This window comes from Cotesia typhae, unplaced genomic scaffold (assembly GCF_013202065.1).
Source record: "Cotesia typhae breed Kobodo isofemale line unplaced genomic scaffold, CoteBio_Ctyphae contig_50, whole genome shotgun sequence".
In the NCBI taxonomy this organism is placed as follows: Eukaryota; Metazoa; Arthropoda; class Insecta; order Hymenoptera; family Braconidae; genus Cotesia; species Cotesia typhae.
This window is the reverse complement of record NW_027423758.1, coordinates 404,022-427,587: the sequence shown is the minus strand read 5'-3', so window position 1 is coordinate 427,587 and position 23,566 is coordinate 404,022. Positions and strand designations below refer to the sequence as shown.

Sequence of the window (23,566 nt, the reverse complement as noted above, 5' to 3'; positions counted from 1 at the left end):
CGGTATACCTAAAAAAAGATGATTATTAAAGACGATCTTCCTCCTCCTCCTCATTGTCTTCATTATTCTCCTCGCTCTCCTCCTTGTACCCGGGATGCTCGCTGATCGCATAATAATTCCCATTGTAAATAACCCCCAACTCTCTGAGAACGTCACCCCTAATAATGGCTTTAATGGTCCAATTGTAGCACTCCTCGCTCTCGCTCTCCCTGTCCAGCCTCTCGACATCGAGGATCTTGGAACTGAGTCTTTCCAAGATGATCCCGATATCCTTGATACTGAGATGGTGCTTCTGATCGACCGTAAGCTGGTCAATCAGGAGGAGAAACTTCTCAGAAGTGACAATCTCGTCCTCCATTATCGTGTTCTCGGTCTCGGACTCGGAACTATCATGCTCCTGATGGTTGTTGTGGTGCATATGGAACCCCGAGTTCCTGGGAGACTCGTCGTCAGCAGTGTCCCGGAACCTGACGTGGCCCTTGACCATCCCGGTTCTGCGAGTGCCGTCTGAGAGCGAGGAAGGAGGTTGAGGGGAGGGAGTCTGGGTCTGAGTCTGCTGTTGGTGCTGATCCCGTTGGACCGCATGCTGGTCCTGGATGGGTGAGGTAGCAACTGACTTGTGGACCGCAATCCTCCGACCTTCCTCGTGAAGCGCGCAGCAGTGAAAGTCGCACTCGTTGGTGTTGTTCCCGTCGGTTCCATTGACCGGGCTCCCGTTTCTGGTTACCGGCTGATGAATCCGGTTCGAGCACTCGGGAGTGTGAATGTGGATGGTGGAGCTGCTCTCGAAGGAGTTGGTGCCCTGCTTGACTAGCCGGCCGGTTATTCCGGAGTGAGAGTGGGCGCTAGCAGCCCCTGGACCAGTTCCGTAAGAGCTCGGGCTGGTGAAGCTCTTCTGGACCATGTCGTCATGGTTTATCACAGTGATTTGGGGGCTGGCGTACCTAGGGGGCACCAATTCAGGGTGGCCCTTGTCGTACCCCAGCTTGTCGAGGCTCGTCTGGATCACCAGCGAGGGTCGCTGGTTCGGGCCGCCTAGATCCGCCTTCTTGGTCGGCGAGTACTTGGAACTAGAAGGGTCTGTTGACTTGGCCTGCTGACCACCCGGCTGCTGCGTCTGGCTACCCGATCCCGAGGACCGCTGGTCCCAATGGAGCACCACCGTGACCCGGCCCTTGTTGTCCATGATCTTCCACGAGGGCGTTTCATCGTGTAGCTCCAGCGCGTGGATAGTTTCGCAAACTATTTTTGGGATTGCTGAGATAGCTGTGGATAAAGACAAATATTGGTTTTTAGCTAGGTTTTTTTTTGAATTCCTGGTGTCGTTCATCAGACCATTAGATTTTATGTCTTGGTAACAGGGTGCCAGTGTAGTAGCAGTACCTGCGCGGATGATGTCGACTCCTGTTGGACACCACCGCTCCCCATGCCGCAGCAACAGCAGGATTGTGTTGTTTGCTAGGGTCTTCAGGTATTCGCCGTCCTCCACCTGTGTGCCGTCTGATTCTAGCACCAAAGAGACATTTTCGTTCTGTGGCACGCCCAATTTTTCTTTTCCTAAAGATAATGACGATTTGTTAGTTCTAGACTTTTTAAAAGGTTTTTTTTTCGGAAAATTCCATATTTTTAAAGACACTTATACAGTTTTCGACAAAAAAAAAAAAAAAAAAAAAAAAAAAAACTAGAAAAATAATAGTAAAATCCAGAAAATAATTACCTCGATGTAACAGCTCCTCAAAGTTGCTTACGACTAGACCCTTCCGTACGTTACGCCAGCTGTCCCATATCTTGAAAGGTCTCTTGTTCCGTAACTCCTGCGCAAAAATAAGCCTCAATATAGTATAATAATACCTCAATGCCATTGGTTGGAAAAAAGCGTCATAAAAATAATAAACAAAGTACATAAAAAGCTGCTCTTGGAATAACCGAGGTTGGTAACTTTTAAATAATCGCTGGGTATGCTAAATAGAGTATAGTATCTGTACCGGGTCAGAGGAGGATTAATTTACCCTTTATCCACACTCTAATGTCCCTATCTCCTATCGGATTCTCCTGACCACGAGACGAGCATGAGACTCTGTTTATTTATAAATTTATAAATAATCCACCATAACTGGGTTGCTCTGTGTACAACAGCCTAGCGTGGAAGAATTGCTCGGTCAAATGCCTAATGGCAATTTATTTAAAGTCACCAAGCTGGATTTCTGTGAAAAATTACCTCGATTGCCAGCAAATTTTTAAATTTTGAACGAAAAGTCCAATTGTTGGGGAAAAAGGCATGAAATGTTCCTGTTACCTCGCCCACGTCCATCACTTGGTTCATAAACTTGGAAGATGAAGAAGCTGTATAAAAGAGAGCAAGATCCGAAGAAAAACTGAAGAAGTGTCCAGAAAATGGCGAAGAAAGTGTTGGAAAGCAATGATGATGATCAGGAAAATATTAGCGCAATAGGTCATTGGACGGTAAGAAAAAAAATGCGGGCGATGCGACGAAGGGGAGGAGCCCCTGAAGGATCGGGGTTGGGGTGGCATGAAGGAGGATTAGGACGAAATAATGTTTGGGTCGTTCCGCGTTTTCAACAGGGTGGCGCTAGACCGTTTGGGCGCAGACGCAGGCGGCACTTATAGTCGACAACACTGACCTGATTCAATCATTCTTTGGGAAAGGTTGTATTCGTTGAATCCCGAACTGATAAATGGAATGGAATGGAATGGAAATAAGGACACGGAGATTTGGACGTTAATCTGGATGAGCTTGTCGATCTTAGTATGAATAGACTGGAAGCTGATGACTAAAATAACCAAGAGAACAAAGGTTGTCTCGGTAAATTAAAAACGAGCTCGACAAAACCATTCTTTGAATAAATACTGACGAGGTCGCGATCGTTAAATGTGAAGGACGTATCGATTCCGAAGATGCAGACGCCAGACGTTAAGTTATAGCTATACTTTAGTGTAAGCTATCAGGCAGGCATGGCGCCCAATTCCGGATTTAGAGTGATCAAAAGTTTAAGGAGGGTTCTTAATTCCGCCGTTCCTCATTTGGGATTAGGCTTCGATCTGAGGTTCATCATACGGGAACCCAAGAAAGAGACCGATAAATAGAAAAAGGGTGAGGAGGAGGACGTCCCCAATATCCTAGGCCACCCACACTTGCCCCGCTCCCTTACCTTCAATCAGGGAACTCGAACGGCCGTGTCACGGGGTCATCTACCAGCCGAGGGAAACTGGGTCACGGATTATATTTGGGCCAGGAGGTGTTGGTCCACAATCTAACAATATAAACTAAACTTGAAGCACTTGCCACTGAATTGGCTGATGTGTTCTTGAATTGTGTTGCCGTTCACTTACAGATTGATTGATTGATTAATTGATAGATTGCAGTGGTTTAGCATAAGGACTATCATTAACACCACTCATAACTTTACCTCTCTTGCCATTACGTCATATCCCAGCAGGTCTCGGGACCGTCCCACTTGGCACTTGTTAAAAAGTGAATTTGGCACTTGGCATTATTGGTTCCCGAGCCAACCAACGGCTCCCGGTCACCAGAACCATCAAGCAGGATGGAAGAACCTCGGGAAGACCATCAGTTGGATGAGACTCTCGTCTTCTTGGATGTTGGATCTTGATTAGCACCAGGCAGTCAAGTCACTTGGTTAAATGTTGGAGAGGCGCACCTTGGTCCATATAAACTTGGCCTCCTATGCGACACCCCAACCACCACCACCACCACCAGCACCAGCACCACCAGTAGCTACCACCAGCCAGCACTACGACCTAGCTCCGTCGACGGACGCGCGTCGTCTGCGCGGCCGTTCGACGCCAGCACCACCGACGGTTAACCCCGACGGGAACGCCACCACGAGGGTTTCAGGAACCAGCCCGAGGAACCGACGCCCCAATGGTCAAGAGACAACTTATAGAGGCACACCCTGCTCTGCCACAGTTACTCCGCTGCCAAGGTAGTCTTCATTTACAATTCATTCCTTTTTATAATTCACTGCACTGACACTCTAGGCTGACGAACGAGGAATCAACGTTGACTAATGAACTAATCCTAGATGATGATCTCCAATTATGGTTGCTGTCCTGGACCTCTGGATGGTGGATCCCTGCTGATGCCCGTCGACTGGCAATCTGCGGGGAAATGTTTGTTCAAGGAATAAGTGATTAGATGGCTGTTTTTTTTTTGGGTAAATTGTGTTAAATAGAAACTAGTTACCCGTCTTAGGTGAGGTGTCTTAGACGGCCCTTATGGACTAGCTCCCGTTCTTACTGCGGCGAATCGAGAATTTCCGTAGATCGATCCTACCGGGCGCACCGTTTACCAATTACCTTCCTACTATACTACTACTCCCGTTCTTTCCTCTTTTTTTTTACAAACAGATGATGAGGCCGGGGAGGGAGTGTCTCGCTTACTCAGGAGATCCTCAAGGTGTCTCTTACTCTCTTTCTCGATGCTGCCTGGCTCGAGCGAACAGGATGCCTAACTGAGATTATGATCACGGGAAAATGGACGGGAGAAAACACTCGCGCCGCTCGAGGGGTTAGCACGAGCGGAATAGGTTATTGCAAGATCCATTCACGGAAGTTAAGTTTGAATTCTGGGAGTTTATTGGTGAGGGATACAAACGCGGCTTGCAGCTCATGGAATTTTTTTTGGAAATTTTGGAAAAAAAATTTTTTTTTTTTAATTTTTTAAAATTTAATTGCAATTTTACTAATTTTGTAAAATTTTTTAAAAATAAAATTTTATGAATTTTTTTTTTCAGATGAAAAAAAAAATTTTTTTTTTTTTTTAATTTTATAGAATTTTTTGAAAATAAATTTTTTTTTCTTTTTAAAAATTTATTAACAATTTTACTAATTTTATAAAGAGTTTTTTTTAAAAAAAATTCTTTAAATATAATTATTAAAAAATTTTTATTTTTTATAAATTAAATTTTTTTATTGCAAAAATTGATTTTTTTATTCTTATTAAAATTAAAATACAATTTAGAAAATTATTGACATTAATTTTGGAATTTTTACGTTTTTAATTACTAATAGAACTTTTTAAAAAAATTCAAAAAATCGCGCGCCTTATAGAGGGCGCCAAAATAAAGAATAGCATCATTTGTAATCAACAGAAATTTTCAAAACATAACCTAATCAACGTTCGTCGTAAACACAAGCCAGTTGTGTTTTAAAAATTCCATTGTTCATAATTTATAAATTAAAAAGTGTATAAAAATAATTACAAGTAAATTACATAATAATAATTGACAATGGGTAAAAAAAGAACAATTACACCGTCATCATCATCATCATCATCATCTAAAAATATTAAAGTTGAAGTAAAAGACGAAATCAGTAAGTGTTTATTTATTTACATTGAAATTAACAGATTCTAATAATCATTAGATTTTTTAATTAAAAAAAAAATTTTTATTAATCTATTTGTCAAAATTTTTTTTAATTTTAAATGAAATTTTTTTTCTTTGTAATAATTTTTTTATAATTGTTAAAAAATTATGAAATGTCTGCTAATTTTAATATTTATTTATTTTTAAACAATGAATTGAGAAATTTTTATTAATTAATTATTATTTTAATAAATTAGATGACAATGAAGTGGTCGTAGCCCGTGATCGTCTAAAAGGAGCTTTAAGGGAATTACTACGTAACAGCGATGAAGGATCTTCTGGAGATTCTGATAATGAAAGAGATGGGCCGGAATATAAACCAACTCCTATAAAAAAGTATGCATTATTATTATTATCAATTAAACATTTAAAAAAAATTATTGTAATTTTTAAGTCATTATTATTATCATTATAATTTTAGAATGTCAAATTTATTATAAGAATTTTAATAATAATAATAACAATGGCAATAATCTAGGCTTTAAAATTGCAAGAATTTTTAATATTGTTTAATTTTTTAAATTATTTTATAAAACTAGAACACGACAAACTCCAATGCGCAAATTAAAAAAAAAGAAGCCACTAGCAGCAGACCAGTCATTCCACCACACATATGTGATGAAACTCTTCGACAGAAGCGTCGACCTGGCAAAATTCCGCGAAGACACTCCTCTGTACCCGATCTGTCGTGCGTGGCTGGCCAATCAGCCAAGGAATCCCAACTTGGTCCCAAAGGAAAGGACTCCCAGTCCGGAGATTGTCGAAGAAGTGCACAAGGACACTAGTTTTGAAGACTCCAATGGAGAATTGAGAGATGTATTTAACTTACCGGCACCTAAACCCGCTGAAGAAGCTTTCCCGAGGAACCGCATTCCTTCTCCAGTTCGCCAGCCGAAGGACAAGCTTGATCTTAATTATGTAAGTTTAAAAAATTTTTTTTAATTAAGAAAAAAAATTTTTTTTTTTTAAATGTATAAATTTAATTTTTTTTTTTTTTTTTTTTTTTTTTTTTAAGGATGGAAAATCTTTAAAGTCTAAAGAGACTTTAATGAAAAGTCATAGACAACATTGGAACGCAGTTCGTCGTAAATGGCACAAGCAGGCTCAAAAAAAGGAAAAAAGATTTCAAAAAAGCGCTAATATATTGGAAATTATTTTTAAAAGGTAAATTTATAACTTTTTTAAATTATTACTAAATAAAATTGAAAATAAAAAATTAAAAAAATTTTTTTCAGGGCACAAACGGAGTTTGAGTAATTAAAAAAAAAAAAAAAAAAAAGACGTAAAAATTCACTTGACATTTATTATTTTTTTTTTTTTGACACATATACTTGACGATAATGAAAAAAATTTAATTATAAAAAATAAAAGTCAGAATAAGAAAAATTTTAGTTTAAAAAAATTTATTTTTTTAATTTATAAATTTTTCGACTTTAATTTTAAAATAGTAATTTTAATTCATTGAATTTAAAATAAAATAAAAAAAAATTAATTAAATACATTAAACTAGCAACCTTGCAGTCACTATGCTGACACATAGATAAATTTCTTCTTTATATAATTTTAATTAAAATAAAAACTTACCTTAAAAAAATATAAAATTTTGCTCTTAAAAATTCAAGGGAGCAAAATAAAAACAAATAAATTTGAAATAAAGAATTATTTAATGAATTTGCGTCAATTACATTGACAATTAGCGGTAACTTACATATATATATATATATATATATATATATATATATATATATATATATATATATATATATATATATATATATATATTTATTTACTTTCAATTAATTAGAATTCACGCAAACACCATTATCGTTTGGTATTTTCTCTCAAATAATAATCAATAATAATTACCGAAAATAATTAATTAATTTTTTTATTACAATAATTAATTAATATAAACCCGCAGCTATCAACGATTAACCTCTTATCACTCCATATAAAATATTTATGAAATGAATAAAATCTTTAATTCGTTCATACCTATTCTAGATTCCGATACTTTGCCTATCATATAAGATATTAATTTATTTACTTTTATATTCGCTAATTGCAGTATAAAATTTTAAATATCGGCAGCCATTTTCTCCAGATACTTATTAAAAAGCATCAAATAATAATTTACTTAATTAAATTTATTTTTAATTTTTTTTCCCGGAAAGGAAGAAATCCTAAAACAATTTGGCTTTTTAATCTCGGGTAGTTTTCCGAGCTTCACTTTTCAGTAAGCGAAAGCTCAAGCACCTGACGAAAGGTTTCTTCTTCGAGCAGCCGTCTTTGCTCGTCCTCCAGCTGCTGCTGCTCAGAGAGTCTCAGAGCGAGCTTTAATTGGTCAGCAGTGTCTGGAATCAGATCATGGTTCCGCTGGTCTTCCAGGACGTTTGATCTGGAACTGGTCCTACCATTTTCGCCCAGGGACTCCGAGGTCTCTTGATAAAATTCCAGGCTCTCTTGTATTGCTCTAAAAAAATTAACAATTTTATTAATCGTCTACTAAAACAATTAATTAATTGTATTTAACAAAGCCTGATCGATGATTAAAAATTTTTTAGAGTTAAAAAATTAAATATTAAATTATTTTAATGAAAAAATTTTTATAATTATTAAATTTAGTGCTTTAGTTAAAGAATAATCTTTAAAATATTATTAGTGCGTTGGGGCTCAACAAAATGGCCGTAATAAATTTACAAAATGGCGGATACTTTTTAAATTTGCCTCGGGATCAATAGGAATTTTTATTTTTAAAATTAACCAATAAGGAAGGTTATTTTTTAAATCAACCAATGAGAAACAAGCTTTTATTTTTTCACTTTTATAATTTGAATTATACTCAGTAGAATCTTGGATTATATAATTTTTTCAAAAATTGTGAGGTTCAATTTTTTTTTTTAAATTTAGAAATTTTTTTTTAAATTTGTTAAATTTGTGATAATTAATTTTTTTTTTAATTGTTCATTTTTTTATTTATTTTTCAAAAATGCAATGCAATTTTTTTATTTGATTTTATTGAAATATTAAAAAAAAAAAAAAAAAAAAATGCACAATTAACAATTAAAAAAAATTGATTACCACAAATTTTACAAAATAAAAAAAAAAAATAATAAATTAAAAAAGAAAAAAATTGAATCTCACAATTTTTGAAAAAATTATATAATCCAAGATTCTATTGAGTATAATTCAGTTTATTCTGAAATTTTTTAATAATTAAACAGCGATCAGACTTAAATTGATAATTAAAAAAAAAAAATTCAAAAATTTCTAATAAACCCGGACCCACCTGACTGACGTGAATCGAAACCATGCAAAATAATAAAAGAATTAAACAAATAAAGCATGCAAAGACAAACAAATATTCAGAAGATGATACCTTTGAAGTTGTCGCTCTTCTTCGGGCAACATGTTCGGAGTGGTGGGTCTCGAGGGCTTTTGGGCTCTCAAAGCTTCCCAAATATCAACCTCGTCCCTTTCACTGCCGGCCTCGAGTAAACTTTGCTGAATAGCAAACTGGAGTAAATCGTCTTCTTCCTCAATACTGAACTGCGTGCGATCGAGCGCACCGAGTTTGACGTAACCAGCTGGTGCTTCGAAGCAAATATCATCAACAATGCACGTCGTTCGGGGACCCTCTTGGATTCTCTTTACATGCGGCACTTCTTGGTCCAATCCAAATATGTTTCCGAAGGTTATTCTCGCGTTCAATACGTGAAACAGCGGGATTTCTGGTAAATAATTAAATTATTTAATTTTATAATTTATGATACAAGGTCATTAATTATTTACCTATTTTTACAGGAAAGCCTGAAGGCAATTGCATTTGAATAAAATTCTTAAGTTTGGCAAAATGAGTGCTGGATATCGCCATCAGGTCAACGATTGGCATGATCTGTTCTTGGAGACTCAGTGGATATTCTTCAGACAACCACAAAGTCGCTCTGAATTTTTGAATTTTTGTCGTTACTTCTTTAGGTCTGCCGATGTCTCGGCCATTTAAATCAACTTCAGGGTCAAAATATTCTTCGGGAGTTATATTTGAAGGGTTTCCTACATTAATAAATTCTTCCTACATTAAAAAAAAAAAATTAAAATAATTAATTTTTATTTTAAAATAAAATTTTTTTTAATCAAAATTATTATAAATAATTTTTATTTAATTTTTTTTTTTTTATCAAAATTGAATAAAAATTATTGATGAAAAAATCAAATAAATTTTTTAATAAAATTTTTGATAAAAAAATTTAATAAAATTTTTATTGAAGAAATTAATTAAAAATTCTTAATAAAAAAATTTAATTAAAATTTTTGGTAAAAAAATTTTTTTAGTAATTCCAAAAAAAGTTTTATTACTTAAAAAATTTTTTCACCTATTTTAATCTTTAAAAAAAATTAATTAATTAATCAATTAATTTTATTTTAATTTTAAAACTCACACTACACGTAGCACCACCATTTTCTTCCTGCTGTTGTTCAGCAATACCAAGGAATGATTGAAGAGGAGTACGAGGCGCATGAGACCGTACTTTATCGGCTTCAGATAAATGTTCAAGACGTGTTTTACTGATCAGTTCAACATTACTGGCACTGAAGACTTTGCACTCGTGGCCATTTACCACTTCGCTCTTGTCTGACCTCCAGCCCCATATGCCGGCTTTGTTCCTCTCGAAACTTATTTTATCGGTGTCGACGTAGGTCGTTACTATTGGGTTGGTCAGGCGGGCCATTATGCCCTCTTCCGAGGGCACCATCAGCTGGACATTGTCATCGTCTATCAGCTTCATGTGTTCTACGTAAACTTTCCGGGTTTCGTGATCCACTTCCATCATTGTAGCGCCGTCGTCTTCAATTTAAATAATTTAGTTAATCATCTTTACTAGTTTGATAAAATTTAATTTTTCTCAAAATTTAATCACAATTTTTTTTTACGGGTTTATTTTGTGTTACGGCTAAATTTTAGTTGATTCGTAACCAGAATTAGTAATTATAATTTTTACAAAGAAATTTTTCAAAAAAAATTTAATTAAAAAAAATGAATTTTTTTAAATTGCACTGTAGTGTCGTCTTAACTATTGGCGTTTTTAAAAATATAAGCTCATCCCGATGTTACACTCATCAAGAGCTTTCATTTGAGTACCCACATGCATTTTTATATATTTTTCATATTTATATATATAATATATATATAAATATATAAAATATATGAAAAATTGATGTGGGTACTCAAATGAAAGGTCTTGATGACAGTAACATCAGGATGAGCTTCTTTCTTTAAAAATGTCAATAGTTCACAAGATACAAGGTCATTTCTTAATTATATATCTAAAGATACAGAATTTTCAAACGCAACCTAAATACTTATCATCATAAATTGCTAATTAATTTATTAATTACAAGGGACAATGATGTGCTAAGGTGGATTTTTTCGGGATACTAAATCACCTGGTGTATCTCCAACCATGCGGAAGACATAGCTCCGATCGCACCTAATAGTCACAGGTGCACTTGGTACGTCTTCTTAAATTGCATTAATTGTATGCAAAGACAAAAACATGCGAGTTTTATTTTTTATAAATAAATTAATATTTTTTTTTTTTTCAAACTTACTCTGACCCTTGAAGACGTAACTCAGATTACCACGCTGCCAATTTGCGTGATCGAAACCGAGTAATGTTGTGTCTATTCTTACGTTGCTGCCTTGTTTGTATACTTTGTATGTATCACTTGGACACATACGCGATGCCAGAGGGACTGAAAAATAAATATTATTATTTATTAATTATTACTTAATTTTTTAATCTTACAAATTAGAATTTATTATTTTAAATTTATTGAATTTTAATTATTAATTGAAAAAAAAAAAAAAAAAAAATTTATTTAAGGCAATAATTAAAAAATTGATTATAATTTTTTAATTAATATTTAATAATTAATTTTTGTTGAATTTTTATGATGAAAAATTAAAAAAAAAAAAAAATTATATGATGAGTAATTTTAAAAAATTAAATCGATTAAATATTTAATAGAAAAAAAAAAAAAAAGTACTATTAATAACCGGTAGGAAACTAATCAAAGATTATAAATATTACTTATTAATATTTCAAGGCTAATTGATAAATAATTCATGCCAGGCTTTCTATAATACTTTACCAAGAACTACCACTGTAATAAATAATTCATTAAAATCAAAATAATATCCAAATAAAAATTAATTACCCCAGCTAGTAAATTCCCACTTCATTTCAACGTAAAAATCCGGGGCCTGTTTTAGCTTGTGAAGTAGCTCCGGGATTCCATCAATCCGGTTGCAATATCTTTGGTAGTCTCTCCGTGCCAGGACCATTTGCAAAATTTCTGGGTTGCCCGTGCCCGTCGCTTCTTGTACCACTAAAAAAATGTACAAAATTATTATTATGATTAAAAAAAATTAATTAGACTTATTTGAGAGGATTGAGAATTTTTTTTTGATAAAAAAAAAAATTACCGCTCCATCCTTGGGTGTTTTCAGTGTAAACATTGGCCTCATGATTCAACAAAACCTCAACAGACTCCTTGTATCCCAACGTTACTGCTAGCATCAAAGGTGATCTGCCTCTATTGTCGTGCTTCTCTTTGTCATGCTGCAATTAAATATTTTATTAATCATTTAATTATTTATTATTTAATATTTAATTAATAGAAATAAAAATTATGACTTGAGATTTATATTTCATCATTAAATTATTTTTTAATTAATTATTGTAAATAAAAATAATTAAAATTTAATTTTTAATAAAAATTAAAAATAATTTTTTTTTTTTAAATTAAGATCAAATTTTTTAATTTTATTTAAAAAAAAATTATTTGAAATTTTTCGTAAAATTTTAAATATTTAAAATTTAATTGAGTAAATTAAAAAAAAAAATCATTAAATTTTTATTTTTATTTTTTAAAATATTTAATACTAATTTTTTTTTTTGGCAAAAAAAAAAATTTTTTTTAAATTTGCTTATCAAAAAAAATTAAATATTTTATCAATAAAACTTTGTCAAAAAAAATCAAACAATTTTTTTTATTAGTAAAGAAAAACGTCGAATGTCTGCTGCAATCATTATAATTTTTAAAATAAATAATATTTCAAACCTAACAAATAAATTTAAATATATAATATTAATACAAATACAAAGTAATTTATATTTATGCGGCTTCCCAACAAATATGGCTTCAAATCCTAGTTACCCGCACGACCACAATAATTAATTATTCACACTTGCATACCCACAAGCTAATAAAAATAAAATTATAATAAAAATCAAGAAAAATATTTAGATGAGATTAAAGTTAGCAGTCACTAGATAATTTTTTAATTTTTTTAACTAACAAATTTGTTTTGAAAAAATATTTAAAAAAAATTGCATTTTTTATTTTTTTCAAATTTTGACATGTCAATGTTTTTTTATAATTTTTTTTTGCCATAATTAATTGTTAAAAAATTTGTTTAAAAAAAAATAAATTGACACGTAGAAATTTAAAAAAATTATATAATCCAAGATTCTACTGAATATAATCTAAAAATTATTTAGTATAATCTGAATTATGTGTGATATTATCTGAAATTTTTTTTCACCACAGATTACACTGAGTATAATATAAGAAGATATGCAGTGTAATTTTTTTTGTTCTTTCCGAGTACCATATGAAAAAAATTAAAAAAAATTAATACAATAAAAATAAAATAATAATCAGATCTCTGCTGATTAGTATTAAATTGTCACAAATTAATAAAATTAAATGACACCTTGAAAGTGAATTATTTCAGATAATTTAAAAAAATTCTCCATACCTAAAAAAGTAAAAAAAAAAAAAAAAAAAAAAATTAAAAACTTGCAATTAAAATAAAAAATAAATAAAAATAAAATTACCTGATTAGTTGACAGGAGTCTGTCAAGCTCATTGTAATAATTGTTCCATACGAGCCAGTGCAGCGGATAAGTCTCTTTTATTTTATCAATATTCACCATTTCTCCAGTATGTAAAAAAACTACTCAGACCTTATGTTAAGTCAGAAGGTATATATAATAAAAATAAATAAAATATTCAGATTAAAAAAATAGTGTCTGTTACATTAAATATTATCTTATCAATTTTTATCAGTAATCAGTAATTATTATTATTAGTATAAATAATAATAATAATATGAGGTGTCACGACTGGAGTGATAGCCACGAGGTAGACACAGACACATACCTCTTGTAATAAAAATTCATAACGAGTGTAATGAGCAAATCTCCATTGACAATTGGTCCGACGCAACCAAAAAAATATTAGTCCTTAACTTTTGCTTGCTTTTGCTGCTTATTGTCACGAGGCGTCAAAGTTAACTGATTATTTTTATTATTATCATTATTATCAGATTTTTTTTACGAGTTTTTGTTATTATTTGTGTCTAGTGTCACTCAGTGCCGGAAAAAAAAATTTATGCGGAATTTTCGGGAACTAAATTTAAATTTTATTCAAACTCAAAATTTATAACACTGAAGTTGACAGATATTAAAAAATTTTTTGCAATTAAATTATTAAAAAAAAATTTTAACATGTAAAAATTTTTAGAAACATTTTTTTATTGTAATTAATTTGTTAAAAAAATTTTTTTTATTAACAGCTGATCGCTATAACTTCAGAATTATGAAAATTTTAATTATTTTGAAGGTTAACCTACAAATTTTTTATTGTTGTGATTTATTTAAAAAATTTTGTGTAAATTAGGGTGAGTAAAAAATTTTTTTATTTAAGTTAGTTACAAAATTATTTTTTTATTTTATTTAATAAATAAATTTTGAAAATTAATTCAGCTGATAGTTGATAATTTTAAGAATTTTTGTAACAAATAAATTATTGCACAAAAAAATTTATAAAAAAAATTGACATTTAAAAATTTTTAAAAACTACAAATGCAATTTTTTTAAAATAATTTTTTGGAGCAAATTTATTTGTTAAAAAAATTATTAAAGTTAGCTGTCATTTGACAAATTTTAAATTTTATTTAACAATAGAATTAATTCTAAAAATTTATTTAAAAAAAATTGCATTTTTAATTTTTTAAAATTTCTACATGTCAATTTTTTTTGTCATAATTTATTTGTTAAAAAAAATTATTAAATATCTGCTAAATGAATTTTCATAAAATTTTCTAGGTTATAAAATCTGTCATTTAAGTGTTGTAGATGTCGCGCCGGAAAATTGGAGTGGTTATTGGTGAGTGAGAAACATGAAAAGTCTAAAGCTCCGTCGTGTCACTTACTGATCGTTTGACGTCACTGATTAGACCGCCAAGATGGTTGTCAATGTTGATAAGTGGTTACCGTAGGAAATACCAGTGCCTGAGGTGGTTGCCAATTGATTAACATCTATTTATTGTCAGGAATTCCCAGTGCGCGATAGTGCGCTCACAGAAAGAACCATTGGAATAATGTCTGTTAAGTGATTGCAATTTGTTGGTGCCTGGGTCCAGGCGACACTAATTCATTAGTTATCAATTAAATATATTTCTTAGTCTTTAAGTAATTATTATTATTTATTTTATTTCTGTCACTATTATTATTATTATTATTATTATTGTCAATATTAACATTGGTATTAAAATTAATAAACAAAGCGACGAGCCTGAGGATGGCAGAGGGCGAGGATGCCGAGCTACGTCGGGCGCTTGACGTCGTCCAGTCGATGATCGAGATCTCCGCTGAGAGACTCGAGGGACTCAGGACCAAGTGCTCGACCAGTGCTGAGCTTACTCAACAGGAAATTCGGACTCTTGAGGTAGGTGCAATTTTTTTATTTTTTTTAAAGGGAGATTTGTTGTTGTTATTGATTTTTTACGTGTGTTTATTTTTTCAGGGGAAATTGATTAAACTTTACTCAAAACAACTTGTGACTAAGTCGAAACTTGCTGTTGAGTCTCTGCCACCTGAGATGAGACAGTATCCATCGCTGTCACAGTGGTTGAGGGTGGTTGGACTTACTCCGGAGTCTATTAATGTAAGTTTTTTTTTTTTTTTTTATAGATTTTTAGATTTTTTATCTAATAATTGAATATGAAAATTAAGTTAGCAGTTAATTGATAATTTTATTTTAATTTTATTTAACAATTAAATTTTTTTTTTAAAAATTGCATTTGTAATTTTTTAAAATTTCTAAATATCAATTTTTTTTTTCATTTATTTTTGCCATAAATTATTTGTTAAAAAATTTTTAAAATTAATAAATAATTGCTAAATTAATTCTCATGAAAATTAAGTTAGCCGACATTTAAAAATTAAAAAAAAATTTTTTTTTTTTAAATTTGAAAAACTATAAGTGTAATTTTTTTTGTAGAAATTATCAGATATTTTTAATTTTTTTTTATTTAATATTTATTGAGAAATAAAATGTTAGAATTAACAAGTATATTTTCTTAAAATGTATATCGCTCGACGCAATATTTACATATTATATCTGAAATTTATATGAGTGTTGTGTTATCTTTTAATTTTATATTTTTCATATCTTAAAATAGATTTCATTTTAAGGTACACGTTTTTTACGTCGATTAAAATATAATAATTGTCAAAATTAATTATCTTTAAAAATTTTTTATCTTCAATGAAATTTTAATTTTATATTTTAATGATAGCTACTTTTGAAAAAAGAAATTGAGCATTATTATTATTATTATTATTATTATTGATATTATCTATAAGTGCTCTATCTCTAGATACATAATTAAGAAATAACCTTGTATCTTGTGAAGTATTGACGTTTTTAAAGAAAGAAGCTCATTCTGATGTTACACTCTTCGAGACCTTTCATTTGAGTACCCACATCAATTTTTCATATATTTTATATATTTATATATATTATATATATGTATATATGAGAAATATATGAAAAATGCATGTGGGTACTCAAATGAAAGCTCTTGATGAGTGTAACATCGGGATGAGCTTATATCTTTAAAAACGTCAATAATAATAATAATAATAAAATTTTTCAGAATGTATGTACTAAAGCTCAAACACTAGAAGCATTAAAAGAAAAATCAGAGCGTGAATTAAGCACAATGTTAGGAGAAAATAATTCCCGACATGAAGAAGAATTACGTCGTCTTTGCCGAGCTCTGCACAACCTCCGTCGTTACATTGACGTTCTCCTTGAAGGAGACAAAGATACCGACATGAATTTATACTGGGACTCATGGGATCGTCATCAGCTGCGTAGCGGGCCTTCTCCGCGACCTGTAAGGTCCCGAACAACCCGAAGTTCAGTGCCATCCGAAGACAGTATTCCTTACCACAACAATATTAATGTAAATAACGACCTCCTGAGCCAGTCCTCTTCGATAATTTGCCTCACGAATAGCCCACCGTCGACCCCTCGGCTCAACAAGCACGAGCGAGCCAACGTAAAGTTCCCCACGACCCCGCCGCCGAACAAGAAACAGAGCCCGCAGCCTCCTGCGGATGTCTTTCCGCTGACTAAGTCAAAGTCCCACGAGTCCCAGCTTGCTAATCGACTGGAGAACGGCGAGACTGAGCATCCTAGAAGGATTAGACTCCCCACTGAACCAGGGTCTGGTACCAGCAACGCTAATATCGCCAATGATACTCTGAACATCAGCAGTCCTATTAAATCTCCGCCTTACTCTAGTGCTGAGAGTGATGACAACAGTTTTAAAGGGACTGTTACCAGCCTTCAGGTTAGAATTGTTCATTTTTTAATAATACAAATGGTTTAATCTATATTATTAAGAGAGTAAAATAATTTATATCTCAAAAAATGTCAATAATTAAAAAATTCCTTTGTATCTTGTCAACTATTGATATTTTTAAAGAAATAAGCTCATCCTGATGTTATACTCATCAAGAGCTTTCATTTGAGTACCCATATCAATTTTTCATATATTTATATATATATTATATATATTATATATATATATCTATATATGAAAAATATATAAAAAATGCAGGTGGGTACTCAAATGAAAGCTCTTGATGAGTGTAACAACAGGATGAGCTTATATTTTCAAAAAAATCAATAGTTAAGTAAGTACAGTAGGTAAAAAATTTTTTTTATTTTTTCATCAAAAAAAAAAAAAAAGTTTCAATTTAAATAAATTTTTAACCTGATAAAAATGCAAATCTATTTCAGGTTCCAAAATCTCCTCGCACTCCGACAGTGACCCGTGGAATGGGTCACATAATAAACCACCGTTTCACGAAAACCTTCAAGATAAAGACAACGTGCGACTACTGCGACAAGCAGATGTTCATCGGAACGGGTTTGAAGTGCAAGGAGTGCAAGTACAAGTGCCACCGGGACTGCGAGTCAAAGGTCCCGCCGTCTTGCGGGCTTCCACAGGAATTATTCGACGAGTTCAAGCGAACGCACCAAGCTGACAGCCTGGCAAACGCTTCTCCGACTCTGAGCAAGCCTGGAGTGACATCTCCGAACCACCACCACCACCACATCTCGAATCTTCTGAGCTCGTTGAACCGCAAGGACCGAAAGCGGCCGCACTTGCACTCGCCGAGCAACATACCGTTCACGAGCGCTGACTCAAGTTCAACTACCTCGAGCTGCAACAGCTCAACTCCTTCTAGTCCAGCGTTACTGCCGGGTAATCAGACGACTAGTCAAACGATAAGTGTCAACGTTACCAGCACAGCTACCAGCACCCACTTGCCGACAGTCAAACAGCAGTTTCACTTCCCGGAGGTGACTCTTAACGAAAAGACGCTGATGGTCGACGGGCAGCACGGCCGGCTGGACAGCACCATCATGTCCAGCGACAGCGACAAGACCGTCAGTGTTTCTGGCTCGGGAAGTGTCAGCACTGACTCGGAGCGCACTCCGGTGAGAGTCGACTCTCAAGACTCCCAGGTGTCTGACGGAGAACCTGGAGACAGCCGCTGGCCGAGGCAGAACAGTCTCTCGATGCGCGAATGGGAGATTCCCTTTGATGAGCTCAAGATTGGCGAGCCTCTCGGCACTGGCAGGTTCGGGACTGTCTACAGGGGCAACTGGCATGGAGATGTGGCGATCAAGATGCTCAATATGGACCAGTACTCCGACAACAACAAAACTCTCGAGGCTTTCAAGCTGGAAGTCGCGACCTTTCGCAAGACCAGGCATGAGAATCTTATTCTTTTCATGGGCGCTTGTATGAAACCTCCGGATCTTGCTATTGTTACCAGCATGAGCAAGGGGATGACTCTGTTCACTCATATACATTTGAGGAAGGATAAGTTTAATATGAACAAAACTACTGTTATTGCTCAACAGATCTCTCAGGTAATTTTTTTAACTCTTAAATTGATAAATTTAAATTTTTATATGAAAAAACTTTTGTTAAATTGCACTGTACTTTCTTAACTACTAATATTTTTAAAGATATAAGCTCATCCCGATGTTACACTCATCAAGAGCTTTCATTTGAGTACCCACATCAATTTTTCATATATTTTATATATTTATATATTTTACAAATACCATATATATAAAATATATAAAAAATGCCATGTGGGTACTTAAATGAAAGGTCTGTTTAAGTGACACTCACGAGCCGGCTTAGAGTTTAATTAAATTAAATTTAATTATTTAGAGTAAATAATTCAATAGAGCTAATTTTTTTTTTTTTTTTTTTTTTTTTTTAAGAAGAGTTACTCGGGGTGTAAACACGATAACTTTTGAAAAACACCATTTTTTACCCGGATTTTTGTTTCTATCTATTCGTATGATCACCACGGAGAACTCTATTGAAAATCTTGCCTCAATATTGTTTCGTTTAATTATAATTAATATATTTCGGATGGCAGTTAGACCGAATTTTCTACCCGTCGATCAGCCTTACAGTTTAAATTTATTTGAGGAGTAAATACAGCCGAGCTTATTACACTTGTACTATTTTACTCTTGACTATTGTTCGAAATCACCAGAAGGTGGCGCGGTAGTATACTTCTACCAGGATGTACAGTTTCTCTGAAGAAAAGGCAGGCTATTAAAAAAACAAACGTTTTTAAAATACTTATTTTAAAAATACTATTTATTGTGTACTTTAACACTTATTAATTTATATTACGTTCATAAATTTAATTTTCACTCTCGATATTTTATTTCAATTCTTAAATATTTATACAAACTCGAGATACTTTTTTTTCTATGCTTCATTGTAATGTAAGGTCTAATTAAGCTCGCTTTTTTTAAATTTAACTTTACCAGAAAATTATGTTAAAATATAAACTAACCAGGGCTTTTCAATCAAATGTTGTATAGCTTTTAGTTTTTAAAATTTTTTACTGCGTAAGAAGGCCAGGGTTCGATTCCCGGCGCCGTTAAATAAAATCCATTAATTATTAATTCATGTTTTTTAATAGTCAAAAATTTTTATTGCATCGGTACTAACTCATAGTGTTTATAAAACTCCCAACTCGTAACTTTTACAAAAAATAATTACAATAAAAATAAATTATGCAACTTTTTAACTGTACCAAGGTAAAACAATTTTTGAAAAATTTTTTTTTATATTATTTATTTATTTCTTATATTAAATTTTTTAATAAAATATTTTTTTTTTCCAGGGAATGGGTTATCTCCATGCACGCGGAATAGTTCACAAAGATCTCAAGAGCAAGAACATATTTTTAGAAACTGGCAAAGTTGTAATAACTGACTTTGGTTTGTTCAGCGTTACAAAACTCTGCTACGGCAACAGGTAAATTTAATTAATCAAATATTATCATTTTTTTTATAAAAAAAAATTAATAAAAATATTTATTAAATCAGAATAAGTGATGGATTAAGCATTCCACCCGGTTGGCTGTGTTACCTGTCTCCTGAAATAGTCCGAAGGCTCCGACCGCAGCATACCAGGGATCAAGAAGAACTAGCCTTTACAGAAGCATCAGATGTCTACGCCTTCGGGTTTGTTTTTTTCTTTAATAATTATTAATCCTAAGCGAGTCAAATTGTAGCTTTATATTCAATAAAAACAATATTGCAGGACCGTATGGTATGAATTGCTCTGCGGAGAGTGGCCATTTAAAGGGCAACCCCCTGAAGCAATAATATGGCAAGTAGGTAAGGGGATGAAACAGACACTAGCTAACTTGCAAGCTTCTCGAGAGGTCAAGGTATTTCTCTTTATTTTTATATTATTATTACAATAAAAAATAATATATAAAAATAAATCGCTCAAGGATGCACTCATATTTAATAAATATCCAAGATATTGATATTTGATTGCTTAAAAAAAAAAAAAAAATCATAAATTTGTCTATTTAATTTTTTTAATAAAAAAAATTAATTAAATTTTGTAATTTAATAAATTTTAGTGGGTTAAATTTTGATGAAAAAAAATTCTCTACAGAATAAATTAAATTATTTTAGAGATAAATTTAATTACGGCAGATGCGTAGAGACTTTTTAAAATATAAATTATTATTTTGGACATCAATATAATTTATTAAACGGACGAGTGAAATAAATTTTACATAATTTAAAAAATTTTAATAAATAAAAAGGCGGAATTAGAAAGAAAATATAAACGTTTTAAGTAAAGTAGAGTAAATATTTTATATTTATTTTGTTATTATTTAATTACAAGTTATAATGTGTGCGGGACTGCCGAAATGTAGATACTTGGAAACTCGAGGGTACTTGGAGTTTTATGGATAAAATCATAAAATGTATCCCGGGTAATGAAGTGAAAACGAGTAATAAAAATATAAAATGTGTTTTCTAACAGTAAAATCAACTAATGGAATGTAATAAATAGTGGAAGTAAAATTTATCTTCATATTAAATTTGTAAATTTAGAATCACTTAGGTTGTTTATTCGGCTGTAATAATATTGTCAATGATAATAATAATGTTGAATTGTTACAGGATATATTAATGCACTGCTGGTCATATCATGCGGATAAGCGCCCGGATTTTGCGAAGCTACTGTCAACGCTTGAAAAGCTGCCGAAAAAAAGATTAGCGCGTAGTCCCTCACATCCTATTCAGATGTCACGTTCCGCGGAATCAGTATTCTAATAATACGCTTGAAGGGGCCGGAACTAAAAGGGTGTAAGTGACTAAAGAAACTTGTCTTTTTTTTTTCTATTTTACACCTTTCTAGTTCCAACTCCTTCAACTATAATATTAATTATTTAATTATAATTGATTACGAAATCAGTCAAAGATTAATTAACAAATTGTAAATAACTTGTTAATAATAATTATGAATTATTATTATTATTATTATTATTATTATTATTATTATTATTATTATTATTATTATTATTAAGTACCTTGACTAAAAATAATGGACGTGATGTTAATTTAAAACGTCTGGCTCGAATTATTACCGAGTATTCAATCAATAGTATTACATGTTATTATTTTAAAGACATTTCGGCATTTATTAAAAATACTTAATCTAATATCTTAACAGATACTCAAATTATAATAATTAAATGTCTCTTTTTTTATTCACTACATTTTTTTTTTTTTTTTTTTCGACAAAATAATTTCGCTGAAATGTCAGTTATTATTTTTAAAAATTTTTAATACAATCTCTTTTTTTTATTGGTTAATATTTCTTCTCTGGTAAAAATTCAGCGAAGAAACACAAACTTTGTACTAGTCTGCGCGTGCGCGGCTTTTTTAACATAAAAATGACCATTTTAATTAGGTTTATTATTTATATTTTGAGTATTGTTAACACTGAAGAAAACAATTATCTCAAAGGAAATAATATCAAAGGATTTACCGATAGAGAATTATCAAGTGCACTAGTCAATCACCACTTTTTATTCTTTACTTTCTTCTTTATCAATTTATATATGTATATTTATATATATAACAGACACGTGCATTTTAAAGTTGAATTTAAACTAAATTACCATTATTTAATTGAGTTAATTTTTCGATTGATGTAAATATTAAACAAAATAAATCGATTAATAATTAACTCTCATTTATTCAACACCTTAATTCATTAATTTGATAATTTAATCCACAAAAGTAAGCCCCGATTAAGGAAGATTAATAATTGAAGTCTTAAATTGTCTCAAAATTAATGCTTGCAAAATTAAACTAGAGCTAACAACGCTTCTTAAATATGTAATCGTCCTAAATAAACGTTGCATTTAAAATCAGAATTAAAATAATTTATGAAAAATTCTCTCTTCTATCGACTTGTTTAACTTGGCAATAAACGTGAACTTTTTAAAAAGCAATCAGAGTTTCTATGGGAATAAAACCTTTATGAATGTAAATAAAAGGACAATTACGACTAAATTAAATTTTTATTTCAAATAAAATGAGCCAGTTTCATTTAAATTGACAGTTTTAAATGTTATCAATAGTCATTACAACTATTTACATACTCCATTAGCCATTAGCTGTTTAATTAAATTTAACAAAAATTACAGTTTAAGTTTTACAATTATAATTACAATTAATATTTTTATTAATAATTAAATCTGTAGTTACAGAATGTGAAAAGCTTTTCACTCTTTTATTTTTTCAATAATCACTTATATTTATTTTTTTTTTATTATTTTAAATGGTAGCTCGAAATGACAATTATTGCACCTCGTCATTTTTTTTTTTTTATATTTTATTGACTAATTAATAAATTATAAATTAATTCTTAAATTAGTAATTTAAATACTGAAAGTCATTATATTTAATTAATATAATTTTTTTTATTATTAAATAAGTACTCAAGAGGCTTTTTTTAATTATTACAACATTTATTACAATTAATTATGTTTTTATTTAATATTATAAATATTAATTTTTATGTTTGCAGATTGACGTTAAGTTTAAAATTAAAATTATAATAATAATAATGTAAATTAATTTAATTAAAAAAAATTTTTTTTTTCAGAAAATTTTCAAAAAAAACTTTCAATAATTTTCAAAAATTAAAAAAAAAAGTTTGTAAAAAATATAAAAAAAAAAACAATAAACAATTATCGTAAAAAATTTTTTTTTTGAAAATTTTGTCAAAAATTTTTTTTCCAAAATTTTGAGAAAAATGTTTTATTTAAAATTTTGAAAAAAATTCTTTTTTTTAAATTTTATGAAAAATTCTTCTTTCAAAATTTTAAGAAAAATTTTATTTTCAAAATTTTGTGAAAAATTTTTTT

The 23,566-nt window shown here is 31.2% G+C and overlaps 4 protein-coding genes across 11 annotated transcripts; 2 read left to right on the top strand and 2 right to left on the bottom strand.

Annotated features, from left to right (window-relative positions):
- Nucleotides 1-10: 10 nt before the first annotated feature.
- Nucleotides 11-3,559, bottom strand: Drep2 (DNA fragmentation factor-related protein 2). Of its 5 annotated transcripts, XM_074249957.1 has the most exons (4): nucleotides 3,429-3,559; nucleotides 1,718-1,814; nucleotides 1,384-1,557; nucleotides 11-1,266 (listed from the first exon to the last, which is right to left on the bottom strand). In XM_074249957.1, exons 1-4 carry the CDS (start codon nucleotides 3,438-3,440, stop codon nucleotides 26-28), a joined length of 1,524 nt encoding a protein of 507 aa, XP_074106058.1. In that variant the 5' UTR covers nucleotides 3,441-3,559; the 3' UTR covers nucleotides 11-25. The 5 variants fall into 5 exon arrangements, with proteins under 5 accessions (XP_074106058.1, XP_074106056.1, XP_074106055.1 ...); XM_074249955.1 differs by having other exon boundaries at nucleotides 11-1,557; XM_074249954.1 differs by lacking the exon at nucleotides 3,429-3,559 and having other exon boundaries at nucleotides 1,336-1,557; nucleotides 1,718-1,904.
- A 1,587-nt stretch (nucleotides 3,560-5,146) lies between these two features.
- Mip40 (Myb-interacting protein 40) lies at nucleotides 5,147-6,728 on the top strand. The gene is made up of 5 exons (XM_074249959.1): nucleotides 5,147-5,355; nucleotides 5,606-5,744; nucleotides 5,948-6,326; nucleotides 6,424-6,572; nucleotides 6,644-6,728. The coding sequence occupies exons 1-5, from the start codon at nucleotides 5,271-5,273 to the stop codon at nucleotides 6,663-6,665; spliced, it is 774 nt and encodes a 257-aa protein (XP_074106060.1). The 5' UTR covers nucleotides 5,147-5,270; the 3' UTR covers nucleotides 6,666-6,728.
- A 552-nt stretch (nucleotides 6,729-7,280) lies between these two features.
- Nucleotides 7,281-13,791, bottom strand: LOC141531878 (ankyrin repeat domain-containing protein 13D). Of its 3 annotated transcripts, none has more exons than XM_074249950.1 (9): nucleotides 13,638-13,791; nucleotides 13,313-13,441; nucleotides 11,896-12,031; nucleotides 11,628-11,798; nucleotides 11,019-11,162; nucleotides 9,848-10,254; nucleotides 9,201-9,480; nucleotides 8,788-9,139; nucleotides 7,281-7,881 (listed from the first exon to the last, which is right to left on the bottom strand). In XM_074249950.1, exons 2-9 carry the CDS (start codon nucleotides 13,409-13,411, stop codon nucleotides 7,635-7,637), a joined length of 1,836 nt encoding a protein of 611 aa, XP_074106051.1. In that variant the 5' UTR covers nucleotides 13,412-13,441; nucleotides 13,638-13,791; the 3' UTR covers nucleotides 7,281-7,634. The 3 variants fall into 3 exon arrangements, with proteins under 3 accessions (XP_074106051.1, XP_074106053.1, XP_074106052.1); XM_074249952.1 differs by having other exon boundaries at nucleotides 13,313-13,431; nucleotides 13,638-13,755; XM_074249951.1 differs by having other exon boundaries at nucleotides 13,313-13,760.
- An 883-nt stretch (nucleotides 13,792-14,674) lies between these two features.
- On the top strand, nucleotides 14,675-21,668 carry Ksr (kinase suppressor of ras). 2 transcript variants are annotated; one of them, XM_074249949.1, is made up of 9 exons: nucleotides 14,675-14,950; nucleotides 15,046-15,206; nucleotides 15,285-15,425; nucleotides 16,420-17,121; nucleotides 17,574-18,716; nucleotides 20,003-20,136; nucleotides 20,208-20,345; nucleotides 20,425-20,501; nucleotides 21,309-21,668. In XM_074249949.1, the coding sequence occupies exons 2-9, from the start codon at nucleotides 15,060-15,062 to the stop codon at nucleotides 21,344-21,346; spliced, it is 2,520 nt and encodes an 839-aa protein (XP_074106050.1). In that variant the 5' UTR covers nucleotides 14,675-14,950; nucleotides 15,046-15,059; the 3' UTR covers nucleotides 21,347-21,668. The 2 variants fall into 2 exon arrangements, with proteins under 2 accessions (XP_074106050.1, XP_074106048.1); XM_074249947.1 differs by having other exon boundaries at nucleotides 14,691-14,950; nucleotides 20,425-20,554.
- The last annotated feature ends 1,898 nt before the right edge of the window (nucleotides 21,669-23,566 follow it).

What these genes read in the sequence shown, in the direction of transcription:
- Ksr (XM_074249947.1), top strand. Translation starts at nt 15,060, where the DNA reads ATGGCAGAGGGCGAGGATGCCGAGCTACGTCGGGCGCTTGACGTCGTC. An exon ending in AGGAAATTCGGACTCTTGAG is followed by an intron (nt 15,207 to 15,284) that starts GTAGGTGCAATT and finishes TTATTTTTTCAG; the next exon opens with GGGAAATTGATTAAACTTTA. An exon ending in AAGCTTCTCGAGAGGTCAAG is followed by an intron (nt 20,555 to 21,308) that starts GTATTTCTCTTT and finishes GAATTGTTACAG; the next exon opens with GATATATTAATGCACTGCTG.
- Drep2 (XM_074249953.1), bottom strand. Translation starts at nt 1,904, where the DNA reads ATGTACTTTGTTTATTATTTTTATGACGCTTTTTTCCAACCAATGGCA. An exon ending in TGAGGAGCTGTTACATCGAG is followed by an intron (nt 1,558 to 1,717) that starts GTAATTATTTTC and finishes CATTATCTTTAG; the next exon opens with GAAAAGAAAAATTGGGCGTG.
- LOC141531878 (XM_074249950.1), bottom strand. Translation starts at nt 13,411, where the DNA reads ATGGTGAATATTGATAAAATAAAAGAGACTTATCCGCTGCACTGGCTC. An exon ending in GTGGGAATTTACTAGCTGGG is followed by an intron (nt 11,163 to 11,627) that starts GTAATTAATTTT and finishes TTTATTTTTCAG; the next exon opens with TCCCTCTGGCATCGCGTATG. An exon ending in ATGGTGGTGCTACGTGTAGT is followed by an intron (nt 9,481 to 9,847) that starts GTGAGTTTTAAA and finishes TTTTTAATGTAG; the next exon opens with GAAGAATTTATTAATGTAGG.
- Mip40 (XM_074249959.1), top strand. Translation starts at nt 5,271, where the DNA reads ATGGGTAAAAAAAGAACAATTACACCGTCATCATCATCATCATCATCA. An exon ending in ACAAGCTTGATCTTAATTAT is followed by an intron (nt 6,327 to 6,423) that starts GTAAGTTTAAAA and finishes TTTTTTTTTAAG; the next exon opens with GATGGAAAATCTTTAAAGTC. An exon ending in TTGGAAATTATTTTTAAAAG is followed by an intron (nt 6,573 to 6,643) that starts GTAAATTTATAA and finishes AATTTTTTTCAG; the next exon opens with GGCACAAACGGAGTTTGAGT.